This window comes from Rhineura floridana, chromosome 2 (assembly GCF_030035675.1).
Source record: "Rhineura floridana isolate rRhiFlo1 chromosome 2, rRhiFlo1.hap2, whole genome shotgun sequence".
In the NCBI taxonomy this organism is placed as follows: Eukaryota; Metazoa; Chordata; class Lepidosauria; order Squamata; family Rhineuridae; genus Rhineura; species Rhineura floridana.
The window spans coordinates 58,587,384-58,600,134 of record NC_084481.1 but is presented as its reverse complement, the minus strand read 5'-3'; the positions used below and the strand labels follow the sequence as shown (position 1 = coordinate 58,600,134).

General features: G+C 42.4%; 1 protein-coding gene across 6 annotated transcripts in view; it reads left to right on the top strand.

Annotated features, from left to right (window-relative positions):
• The window catches only part of FMNL2 (formin like 2), a 262,344-nt gene that overhangs the window by 232,948 nt on the left and 16,645 nt on the right, over window positions 1-12,751 (top strand). For all 6 annotated transcript variants that reach the window (XM_061608771.1, XM_061608773.1, XM_061608774.1 and 3 more), the window contains exons 16-17: window positions 9,610-9,734; window positions 10,615-10,814. In XM_061608771.1, the coding sequence (XP_061464755.1) occupies window positions 9,610-9,734; window positions 10,615-10,814 (325 nt within the window). The remainder of the gene's footprint in view (window positions 1-9,609; window positions 9,735-10,614; window positions 10,815-12,751) is intronic.

Sequence of the window (12,751 nt, the reverse complement as noted above, 5' to 3'; positions counted from 1 at the left end):
CCATCTAATTCTCAAATCAACAGTTAAACAAACAAATAAAACATATAACTAACAAATACAACATTAAATACAAATACTGAAATACTAAAATGTTAAAAATATTAAAAATTTTAAAATGCCTGGGCAAAGAGGAAGGTTTTCACCTGGCGCCGCAAAGGATAGTAAAGTAGGCGCCAGGCGTACCTCGTCAGGAAGGGTGTTCCATAGTTCGGAGGCCGCTACTGAGAAGGCCCTCTTTCTTGTAGTCGTCTTCCGGGAGTCTTTCTGAGTAGGCACCCGGAGGAGGTCCTTTGATGTTGAGCGTAGTGCACGGGTAGGTTCATATCGGGAGAGACGTTCCACCAGGTATTGTGGGCCCGTGCCGTGTAAGGCTTTATAGGTCAAAACCAGCACCTTGAATTGGGCCCGGAAACGTATAGGCAGCCAGTGCAAGCCGGCCAGAATTGGTGTCACATGTTCCGACCGCTTGGTCCCGGTTATTAATCCGGCCGCTACATTCTGCACAAGCTGCAGTTTCCGAACCATCTTCAAGGGCAGCCCCACGTATAGTGCGTTGCAGTAGTCCAATCTCAAGGTTACCAGAGCATGGACAACTGTAGCAAGATGTTCCCTGTCCAGATACGGGCGCAGCTGGGCCACCAGCCTAAGTTGGTATAAAGCACTCCGTGCCACCGAGGCCACCTGCGCCTCAAGTGACAAGGATGGGTCCAAAAGGACTCCCAAGCTACGCACCTGCTCCTTCAGGGGGAGTGTAACCTCATCCAGAACAGGTCGAACATCCAACTGGTCAGGGGATCCATTTACTAACAGCATCTCAGTCTTGTCTGGATTGAGCTTCAATTTGTTCGCTCTCATCCAGTCCATTATCGTGGCCAAGCATCGGTTTAGGACCTTGACAGCCTCACCTGAAGAAGATGAAAAGGAGAAGTAGAGCTGCGTATCATCAGTATGAGAACGCACTCCAAAACTCCTGATGACCATACCCAGTGGCTTCATATAGATGTTAAAGAGCATGGGGGACACAACTGATCCCTGCGGGACTCCATATTGGAGCGCCCAGGGTATCGAGTAGTGCTCCCCAAGCCCTACTTTCTGGAGACGACCTGCCAGATAGGAGCGGAACCACTGCCAAGCAGTACCTCCAACTCCCAAATCCGCAAGCCTCTCCAGAAGGATACCATGGTTGATGGTATCAAAAGCCGCTGAGAGATCAAGGAGAATCAACAGAGTTACACTCCCTCTGTCTTTCTCTCGACACAGGTCATCATACAGGGCGACCAAGGCTGTCTCTGTACCAAAACCGGGCCTGAAACCCGATTGAAATGGATCCAGATAATCGGTCTCATCCAAAAGTGCCTGGAGCTGGGATGCAACCACCCTCTCCAGAACCTTGCTCAGGAATGGCACATTTGCTACCGGCCTATAGTTATTCAAATTATCTGGGTCCAGGGAAGATTTCTTCAAAAGCGGTCTCACCACCGCCGCCTTAAGGCAGTGTGGGACCACTCCCTCACCTAGTGAGGCATTGACCACTTCCCTGACCCAGCCGGCAGTGCCATCCCTGCTAGCTTTTATTAGCCAAGAGGGGCAAGGATCTAACACAGAAGTGGTTGCACGTACCTGTCCAAGCGCCTTGTCAACGTCCTCAAGCTGTACCAATTGAAACTCATCCAACAAAATATGACCAGACTGTGCTCCGGAGACCTCAGTTGATTCCACTGCTATAACTTTGGAGTCTAAGTCCTGACGAATGCAAGAGGTGGGCTGGGTAGAGGAAGAATAGAGCAGGTATTAGCCCAGCACGTCCCAAATGACGGGGCCCAGCAGTGAGTCTCTGAGCTTTGTGTATGAAGGTCATCAAGCTGCAAGCAAGTAATGGAATACTAGGTGGTATTGTACAGAATAGGATGTACACTAAGAGAGCCTAGGCATTTATTCCTAACATATTTTTAAAAACAGATGGCCAAATTTTTACTTTTCCATTAGTTCTGTCTACATCTGCACAGATTTTATTATTTTTGAAGATTGTGAGAAATAAAGCACACCATGGAATCCAGTGAGAAAAAATGCATTTCTCAACCCCCCCCACACCTAATATCCTATTTTAGACACTTTCTTATATATTTAAAAATAACATGTGGATGCCATTTGCCATTGGGACATTTATTTGGCCAAGTCTAAGGCCCTCTATAAATGTTCTCTTTCACCTTCCTCTTCCTGAATTTAATCCAACATTCACACTTGTTTGAGCTCTGATAGTATAACTTGGCTATGGATAAGAGATTCAGTTTGAGGTTCTCAAATGTCACTGCTGTATCTGTGTGGCTCTATTCAGCCTATTCTAGGTTCCCCCCTCCCCCTATCTATAGTCCTTGGCTTGGGTTTATTACTCACAGTCCTCCCTGTAAATCTGATGTTCAGTTGGCCTGCTAATTATCTATTGCCTCACTACAATTAATACAGTGTCCTTTGACTTGAGTGCTGTTTGGAAGAATATGAGTTCTGATGAAGACTGCCTGTTAACATGATGGGATTGGTTGATGACAACCACAAAGTAATTACTGGCTAGTTAGCCAAGCTAATTTTCGTAGTCTCCGGCATACAGTAGCAGATCTGGATCAAAACTTTTGAAGCACCCAAACAGCCCTATTACAGACTCCTGCAAGACTGCTCCTGAAGGCAGGGGAACGTCCTAAAGAATATTCCATTAAGGTGTGAGCAATAGTCAATGGAAGGGATCATTGTCAACCATCCTCTTCCTCTCCACCCACCCATCCACCCACTGGTCTTCTTGCACCCCTCTTGCTTCTTTGAATCCTGGCCAGAGTCTTAAATCTGTTTGGTTGAAAAATAATAGTAATAATAAACCCAGCCTTAGCATTTATGAGCTTTCAGGGGAGCAAACTCCTTTGTGTCATTCAATTGCTTACTTTGTCCCCCCCAAAAAATAAGGTGTGAGTCTTATGTCTATTTATGTCTTAAATGGACATTTATGTCAACTCTGTGTTTCAAACTTAGGCATACTATCTAAAAAGCTGATGTTTTGGTCCAGAGATTGGTTTGTGTTGAGGTGCGCCAACAGATTTTCTTGTACACCCAAGGCTCCCATCTTAGTTCAGTGGTGGGACTTGAGCCATATATGTCATGAAATGTGCACATGGAGCATTTGTTTTCCTTGAAATGAATGGAGAAGCTGTGTAAGCTGGCAAAACACAGCACGTCACTGGAGTACCCATGCTTATAAGCAGGAGACAGACGGGGCAATTTGGCACTTTGCGGTAACAGTAGAGAAATAGTTTTGCCTCTTCCAGGTTATTGGGCAGTATCCCATGAAGTGCTTCCGCTAGCGTGAGGATTGCTGTTTGTGCAACAGAACTTCTCCTCCCTCCTCTCCCTGTGTGCCTCCCACATTCTCTGCATATCTGTTCTAGAGGGTTGGAGCAATCACCAGAACAGGTTTCAGAGGCGTGCAGGGGGGTAGGGGACACGGAGAGGAAAGGGAAGTTCCATTGCACAGCCAGAAGTCCTTGCACTTCACTGGATACTACCCTATGGCTTCATTTGCAAACTTTATTTACAAATAAGTTGGGTAAAATATAGTTTCCAAATAAAAGTGTCTACTGCAGAATTAATATCGTACTGTACCGTCTGATCTTCATATTGCTAAAGTAAAAAAAAGATTGCTACATTTTGTTCGATAATTGCTTTAAAAAAGTCAGTAGAAGGCTTTTGGTAAGCATATGCTTCATTAATTACCATTCTGCTACACCAAGATAACCTCAAGTAGAAAAATGTGTTTTGCCCTAATGGGTGAAGAAAAGTAAATAGCTATTTACCATGGGTAGGCTGCTCCGTCCATGAATTCTATACTCTTGTGCAATTGATTATTTCTATGTAGAAACAAGAGCTGGCATTAGGAGCCCTGATTTGTGAAAAATGGAAAAACTCATAGGTATCATTATTCTATGAGTAAATGATTAAATGACTCATGTTTTTGTAACCATAGCTAACCCTTTTCTTATTTATTCCCTCTGCTTCCTTGTAAGATGGGCCAATCAAGCTTTTCTGTAGGTTCCTTCTTGCTAAGTATTTTAAGTAGTTTTTAATCCCAATTTTCTAGTGCTTCTTCTTTACTGCCCTGTTAACCATATCCATTTGTGTATCACTTTAACAACTTGCTTGGTGTGTTTTTGCGTTATCTGAAAGCATGGGATGCTTGTTTGAGTTTTCTTAAAACATAATTATGGTGCAAAACTTGTTTTCACTCCATTTTGTGAATGCATCATGCATGAATGTTGAATCTTATACATAGGTTCTGCGAGAAACAATCAGCAATACCTTGCTGTAGTAAATCAGTTTTTGCATGTGGTTAGTTTTCACTGGTTTCACCAAGGCATCACCAAGCTTTGAAAAGCTAATCTGTGCTTTGTTGGCCGGATTGGTCTTTTATTTTACTTGCACATACATTTAAGAATAATATTCAATTTAGCTAATATTTGTATAATGTTTTTCCAAGTGCTGAAGTGATCTTACATAACATAAACTCAGTAATCTTTACATTGACCCTGCAAGGTGGGCCTATATCATTCATGTATTTTTACATTTGTATCCCACCTTTCCTCCAAGGAGCTCAAGGTGGTGTACATGATTCTTCTCCCTCTCCATTTTATCCCCACAACAACCCTGTGAGGTAGGTTAGGCTGAGAGACTGTGACTGGCCCAAGATCACCCAGCAAGCTTCATGGCTAAATGGGGATTACAACCCTGGTCTCCCAGGTCCTAGTCTGACACTCTAACCACCACACCATGCTGGCTGTCATATCATTACCCTCCTATTACACACAAGGGAGGTGCTACAGGTCAGTGGCAGAGCACATGCTTGTGTGTAAATGGTTCAGTCTCTGGCACACCCAATTTCATGACCAGGTAGATTTCTGCAGATAGGCAGATAGTTTAACCTGTTATAAAGGTGCCTTCCCATTTTACAAATGGAGGCCTGAGGCTGAGAGAGTGTGACTTGCCCAAGGCCACTGCTAAGCTGAGATATTGTGTAGGGATTTCCAGTTCATCATCTAGCTGCGTATCAAATCAGAGTTCACAGCTGACAAAGATGTGTGGGATGTTGCCCATTCCTATTTTAGTGGATGAATTTGTGAAATCTGTTACTAATTTATCCCCAGTCTGAAACTTGGCACAAGCCACTGGATACATTATGGGAGGAAAGGGGAAGGAAAGTACAGAGATAACAAGAAATTTGGGATGTATCCATTCAAAGTCTTCACTTTTGATCAGTGCTGCTCTTTGGAAATGTGCTTCTGCCTATGGTAAGATTTACTAGTACAGCCCTATGCTTCACTTGATGGTAGACATCTTCCAGGGCAGCAATTAGTTTCCTTATCAACTGCATGCCTCAAATTTCAGTTTACTGGCTAAATGGCTTCTTCAAAACTGGAGGAATGAGAAGCAGGGCTCTATGAAGCTTGTAAAAGATGTTAAAGATTCACTAGCTTCGTTCTAAACTAATGTCAAATTGACAAGTTTGTTGTTCCACCAGATAATGCACATTTTGAAACAAGCATTTTCTCTGCGCATGATAGGACTTATTACAATTGTAGATGTAGGGTTTTCTATACTATAGCAAACACTGAGCATTCGTACTGTGTGTGTCCAATTTCAAGTTGGAGTTGGCCCTTAATAACATTTATTTATTTATTTATTTATTTATATCTATCCCATTCTTCCTTCCAATAGGAGCCCAGGACGGCAAACAAAAGCACTAAAAACACTTTAAAGCATCATAAAAACAGACCTTAAAATACATTAAAAGAAAACAACTTTAAAGACATTTTTTAAAAAAAACATTAAAAACATCTAAAATAAAAAGGGTTAAAAAACATTGTTTGGAAAAAGGGTTGTTTTTTTTAAAAAAAAACATATTAAAAAGCAATTTCTACACAGACACAGACTGGGATAGGTCTCAACTTAAAAGGCTTGTTGAAAGAGGAAAGTCTTCAATAGGCACCAAAAAGATAACAGAGATGTCACCTGCCTAATATTTAAGGGGAGGGAATTCTACAGGGTAGGTGCCATCACACTAAAGGTTCGTTTCCTGTGTTGTGCAGAACGGACCTCCTGATAAGATGGTATCTGCAGAACTCCCTCACCTGCAGAGTGCAGTGATCAACTGGGTATATAAGGGGTAAGACGGTCTTTCAGGTATCCTGGTCCCGAGCTGTATAGGGCTTTGTATACCAAAACTAGAACCTTGAACTTGGCCCGGTAGCAAATGGGCAGCCAGTACAATTCTTTCAGCTGTGGGGTGAAATGTTGGCGATACCCTGCCCCAGTGAGCAGTCTCGCTGCCACATTTTGCACCAGCTGCAACTTCCAGACCAGCCTCAAGGGCAGCCCCACATAGAGCGCATTACAGTAATCCAACCAGGAGGTTACCAGTGCATGGACAACAGTGATCAGGCTATCCTAGTCCAGAAACGGCCACAGCTGTTTTACCAGCCGAAGGTGGTAAAAGGCACTCCTAGCCACTGAGGTCACCTGGGCTTCTAGCAACAAAGCTCGAACCAGGAGCACCCCCAGACTACAAACCTGCTATTTCAGAGGGAGTATGACCCCATCCAAAGCAGGCAACTGACCAATTATCCAAACTGGGGAACCACTAACCCACAGTGCCTCTGTCTTGCTAGGATTCAGACTCATCCAGCACACCACCGAGTCCAGGCAGCGGTCCAGGGCTTGCACGGCCTCTCCTGATTCAGATGTTACGGAGAAATAGAGCTGGGTATCATCAGCATACTGCTGACACCTCACCCATAATCTACTGATGACCGCTCCCTAGGGCTTCATATAGAATTTAAACAGCATGGAGGACAAGATGGTACCCTGTGGCACCCCATGGCACAACTGCCAGGGGGCCAAAAGTCACCCAATGCTATTTTCTGAGAGCGACCTTGGAGATAGGATCGGAACCACTATAAAACAGTTTCTCTAATACCCATCTCACCAAGTCAGCCCAAAAGGATATCATGGTCAACGGTATCAAAAGCCGCTGAGAGATCAAGTAAACAATAACAGGGTCGCACTTGCCCTGTCCTTCTCCCGATAAAGGTCATCCATCAGGGCGACCAAGGCTGATTCAGTCCCATAACCATGCCTGAACCCAGGCTGGGATGGGTCAAGATAATCTGTTTCATCCAAGAGTACTTGCAATTGCTGCGCCACAACCCTCTCAATCACCTTCCCTAAAAAGGGGGAATTTGCAACCAGTTGGTAGTTGTCACAAACCAATGGGTCCTGGATGGGCTTTTTCAGGAGCAGTCGGATCACCACCTCTTTCAAGGTGGCTGGAACCACTCCCTTCTACAATGATGCATTGACCACACCCTGGATCCACTTGGTCAAACCCCCTCGGCAAGCTTTAATAAGCCAAGAAGGGCAAGGGTCCAGAGGACACGTTGCTGGCCACATCATCGCAAGCACCTTGTCTACGTCATCAGGCCACATCAACTGAAACTGTTCCCAAGAAGTTGCAACAGACGTTGCACTGGACACTTCATTGGGGACTACAGTAGATGTGGATGGGGCATCAAGACTGCTATGGAGGCGAGCAACTTTACACTCAAAGTGCCTTGCAAACAATGCACAGTGGGCCTCCGAAGACTCCTGACAATATGGAAATGCTCCACTGGATGGCTACTTGAGGATTCAATGGCAGCAGAGAAGTGGGCCTTCTTTGCCACCCTCACCATCACACAGTAGGCACGGTTATGATGTTTTACTCGTGCCCGATCAGCCTCACAGCACGTCTTTCGCCACTTGCGCTCTAGCTGTTGTCCAGCCTGTTTCATTGTCCTTAGCTCACTGGTGTACCAAGGGGCAAACCGGGCTCCACAGTGCTGGAGAGGGCACTCGGGGGCAACCATGTCAAGAGCCCGACGCACCTTGCTGTTCCACAGCGTGACAAGGGCTTCAACAGGGTCACTTGCTCTATCTACTGGGAACTCCCCAGGGCATTCAAGAATCCTGAATGCAGGTGGGGAAGGAGCTGGTTTAGATAATGAATTAACCAAATTGCTTAACACTGCAGAATCATTTTAAAACTGCCATAATTTATGTTTTAGGTTACAAAAGTTCTCTAGTATGCCATCTCCTGAATTTTATGAGTGCTTTTCTAGAATTTTATGAAGATCAGTGCTTATAGTGAATGAATTACTGAATATTTCCAGTGATGGACATTCCATCAGCCCCCTGTATTCTTAGGGTCAGAAAGTAGTGTTTTCTCTGTCTTGGTAATTAACCTACATTTTCCTGCTTCAGTTTATTATTCTTTGCCCATTGGTTAATGAGGGAAAGCATCCCTTCAGAGTTACTTTATAAAATTTAGTAGACCATCACAATGAGAAATGGTCAAAGCAAGTAATAATCCAAGAAATGACAGTGCTGAGACTACAGAATGTTCCTTTACTGTTGAAAATACAGGCTGGCTTGTTTAAATCTGCAGCACATTTTCCCTACTGGGCACTGTAAATTCCAATTGTCTTCCTGGTATTTAAGAACAGGGCTTCTCTTCCTGAATTCCAAAACACCACTTGTTTACTTGCGATTGATTGATGTTTTCAGTATGATTATGGGCTTTAAACTTGTAGTCACAATGATGGAGTGGCACATTATGCAGATGTGACATGCACTGACTGAAGTATATCATTGACTGAATGATTGTACATAAAGCCGACCCTTTGCTAAATGGTCCCAGGGCGAGTTACAAAAATATTACAATTAAAAACACAAATTATGCAAATTAAAATCATAAAATAAAGCCACAAAACAAACAATGGCAGGATAACAAAACAGCAGCACAGAACAGCAGTGCAGGAGTAGGGCAGACATCCGTTCAGCTAAAGGCCTGGGTAAAGAGGTGCATTTTGACTAGTCATCAAAAAGCATACAGTGATGATGCAGAGTAGAGGTAATTCCATAATCTGGGGGTTACCTTCTGAATGCTTTGCAATAAACCTCATCCCTATGTGTTGATTTTCATTTCGCTCATTTAAGAAACTGAAAACCTTAGTCATGTTTGTGATTTTCGGGTAATGTATGGCTGTTCTTCCTTAAATAGGCAACTTCCGCATAAATTATATCTACTAAATAGGCAACTCTCTTGTAGTTCTGTTAATTTTACTGGGCTCAGAAGATTCATAGCAGATCATCACAGCACATAGCCAAAGTCGCATAGGATAAAGAGAATATATCGTGACTTGACCAAAAGGAAGTCACAAAAAATTTTATAGGCTTCTTGCAGTGATTAAATTAATTGTGTGTTCAAGTTAAATACAAAAAAAGTAGGCGCGTTTATATTAGGATGCATTTGTTCTTGCCTAACATTTACATGAATGATAAGCAAACCTACTGAATTACAGATAAAAACTGCCTCTGTACTTTGATTCCAAGCCAGCCCAAACTTCCCAGACACTTTCCAGTATTGGTTTAGTTCCTGCCAGACCTCCTCCAGTGTTGAAGCGCCATTGCTGTTGGATTGCTTCAGGTGTTTGTTGGCTCTTCTGAAATGTGTAAATGCAGTCTCTGTTTTGTTTAAAGCTGTGAAAATCAAGAAGCCAATTAAGACAAAGTTCCGCATGCCGGTGTTTAACTGGGTAGCTCTGAAACCCAATCAGATTAATGGAACAGTCTTCAATGAAATCGATGATGAAAGGATCTTGGAGGTATGAGACAGTACATTGTGCTTTGGGTCTCTCTCTCTGTAGTTTGAAAGTTATTGAATCCGGTTAAAAAGTAGTCATTTTGACTTGAGTATTGAGTATTTATGTATTTAATGAGTTTTAAACACTCCATAGATATCAGCAAGAATGTCCGCAGAATATTTGGGGGGGCGGCAGGAAGGTTTATGAACGGTTACTACAGGTCTTTGGCAACGCACTCCACCCAATATTACATTTAGAATTGGGGGGGAGTGCCCCCTCCTGCAGGAACCCTTGGATTTCAGTAATTACTCCATTTGATGGTCTGGCTTAAATTTATGTGACTAGACCCCTATTCAGGCATGCTGCACACATATAAAGACTACATATACATGTGGGGACGAGTGTCTCTCATCCCTCCCTCCCCTCATTACTATGCCCTCCATGGGTTGGAGGACAAAGTCTGCAATAGGAAGTTTCCTGTATTTGTAGAGGGTCCCTATGTGATTTAGAACCCGGCAAAGTTTGGGTTCTGAGTCACATGGGAAACCTCCATGACTAGAAGAGACTCCTTGCTTCAGACTCTATCCTCCAACTGGGGGAGAGGATAGAGTAGGGGTCAGGTGGGAGATGCTTCACCCAAATAGAGCTTAGGTGGACCATCAAGAAGTATTTTTGCTAAGGGCAAACGAGTTTTACAGAACATGGAAGCCCCTTCCCTCCACACACACACAGTTTGCTGGAAATCTTTTTCAGCTAGACACAGCTGCCTCCCCCTTTTCCAACTCTTTAGAATAATATCGACATAGTGTTTACATTTTTCATCAATTGTAATTTATTTTATAATTTAGATATCTAGAATTATTTTATTAGCTACTAGATTTAGATTTTGCTTTCTGTTTAGGATTTAAATGTGGATGAATTTGAGGAAATATTCAAGACAAAAGCCCAAGGCCCAGCCATTGATCTTTCTTCAAGCAAGCAGATATCTCAAAAGGGATCAAACAAAGTCACGCTATTAGAAGCAAACAGGGCTAAAAATCTTGCTATCACCTTACGAAAAGCTGGAAAGACTGCTGATGAGATATGCAAAGCTATTCAGGCGTAAGTGTAAAGGCTGTTGTAAAAATATGGTTTGAGTTACATTATAGTAATTGGACAATAAAATTTCTGGCACTGTCTAGATCTAATGGCAGCTCTTTTTATTCCTCACAGATCAGTAATGCTCGTATACACACAATTACCAGTTTATCACAGCTTTAGAGTGCACTTTTCTGGAGTAAGCCCATTGAACAGTGGGATTTACTTAGGCATAAATGCACATAGGGCTAGTCTGCATAGATCATAGTAACGTTATGTGAAACCAACTGGCCCTTTTCTGAAAAATGTTGTTAGTATGTTTCATCTATAATTCTTGTCATACAGTGCTTTCATTCCTCGCAGCAATTTAAATGCTGTTCTGAGATAAATATGGTAGCTATTAAAGGAATAGGAAAGGGCTAATTTCCCCCCTATATGTTTAAATTCAGCCTAAGTGTCTTGAATGAAATGTAGAATGGTGTGGTGCGTTTAGGCTGCCTCTTCAAACATTGAACCAGCTATCAACCAATAATAAAATAATCCAGTAAAATACTTTGAAAATACTTGAAAGTCATAGGGTTGTATTCAATGTCGCACTAAAGCATTCATTCCAGCAGCTTAAGCATTTCTGCTTGCCCTATGGAACGATCTCTGGTGTGCTATTCTGGGGGTTCTCCTGACCCTCCCGAGCAGATTTGGGGAGAGTGTGGGAGTCACATGGGACAGGAGGGGGAGGAAGTCCCATTGTGTTAGCACAATGAATTAATACAACCCATAATACTAAAAGGATTTCAGTACAAAGGCCACGTTGAGAGCAGTTTATTTTTCAATCTTGCAGAAGTCGTCTTGCACAGACAGATCTCTTCCAGTAAATCATTCTATATTTTTGAGGTTGCTACAGTGAAGGCCTTGCAGCACATGTCCCCTTTCCATTAATGTATGAATCGTCAGAAGAGCATGCTAGAAGATCCTAAAGGAGTGGGGTTGCTTCCTGCAGGAAGAAATAAATGCACTCTGAGGTTGTAGGTTGTGGGGAGCATTAAAGGTCAAACCCAGCATATTGAAATGCAATGCTAGATGCAAATAACATCCATATGTAAGCTACAAATCTCAATTAAAGGGATTTGCCTTTCTTGTTCATCCTTTTGTAAGGTCCAGTAATGCTTGTCACTTGGTGTTCTTGTTCAAATTCTTTTGATTTTAGGAGCTTTACTTGAGCACTTGCTTCTCAAGCTGCTTCCCAGAACAAGACAGTTCTATGTCAGTATATCTGTGACTCTCAATGCGATCCTAACAATCTTTGTTCAGAATTAATTCCCACCAAGTTAAATCCTAAGGGCCATTTCACACTTAATAATGTAATTGTTTGCTTTGATTATGTAGCTTACAGTGGGATTTCCTACAGCAAATACGTTAAATGTCAATGAGGTGTGCATGTCTTTAAACACCCATGAACATTGTTGCACTTACAGATATCCAGACATGACTACTTAGGGACATCCATCTGTTCAGACTCTGCGTGCTGACTGCCAAAGTCACCAGTGTAAAACCAGTGTACTTTATTGTTGCATTAAATGTGATATGTCTATAGAATTGATCTGTAGCATTAATAATTCCCACTGATTGAGGATCTCAGTGCAAACAGAGCATTATTCTTTTAGCCTTGCTGAAATCATGCTCCTCTAGTTATTTATTTATTTATTTTATTTCTATCCCACCAGGAGTGGCAAACATAAGCAGAACAATTTAACAAGAAAAAGAAAAGCATGTAAAAATAGTTAAAAACATTCCAAAACACAATTACAATTTAAAAACATTCTAAAACACAGTTAAAAATATTCTAAAATACAGTTAAAAACATTCTTTTATCAGTGACCTTTGGGTTACCATCAAATGCCTGGGTAAATAGGAATGTTTTCAAATTCAACGATATTGTCAACACACTGCCTCTTCCTCCGCTG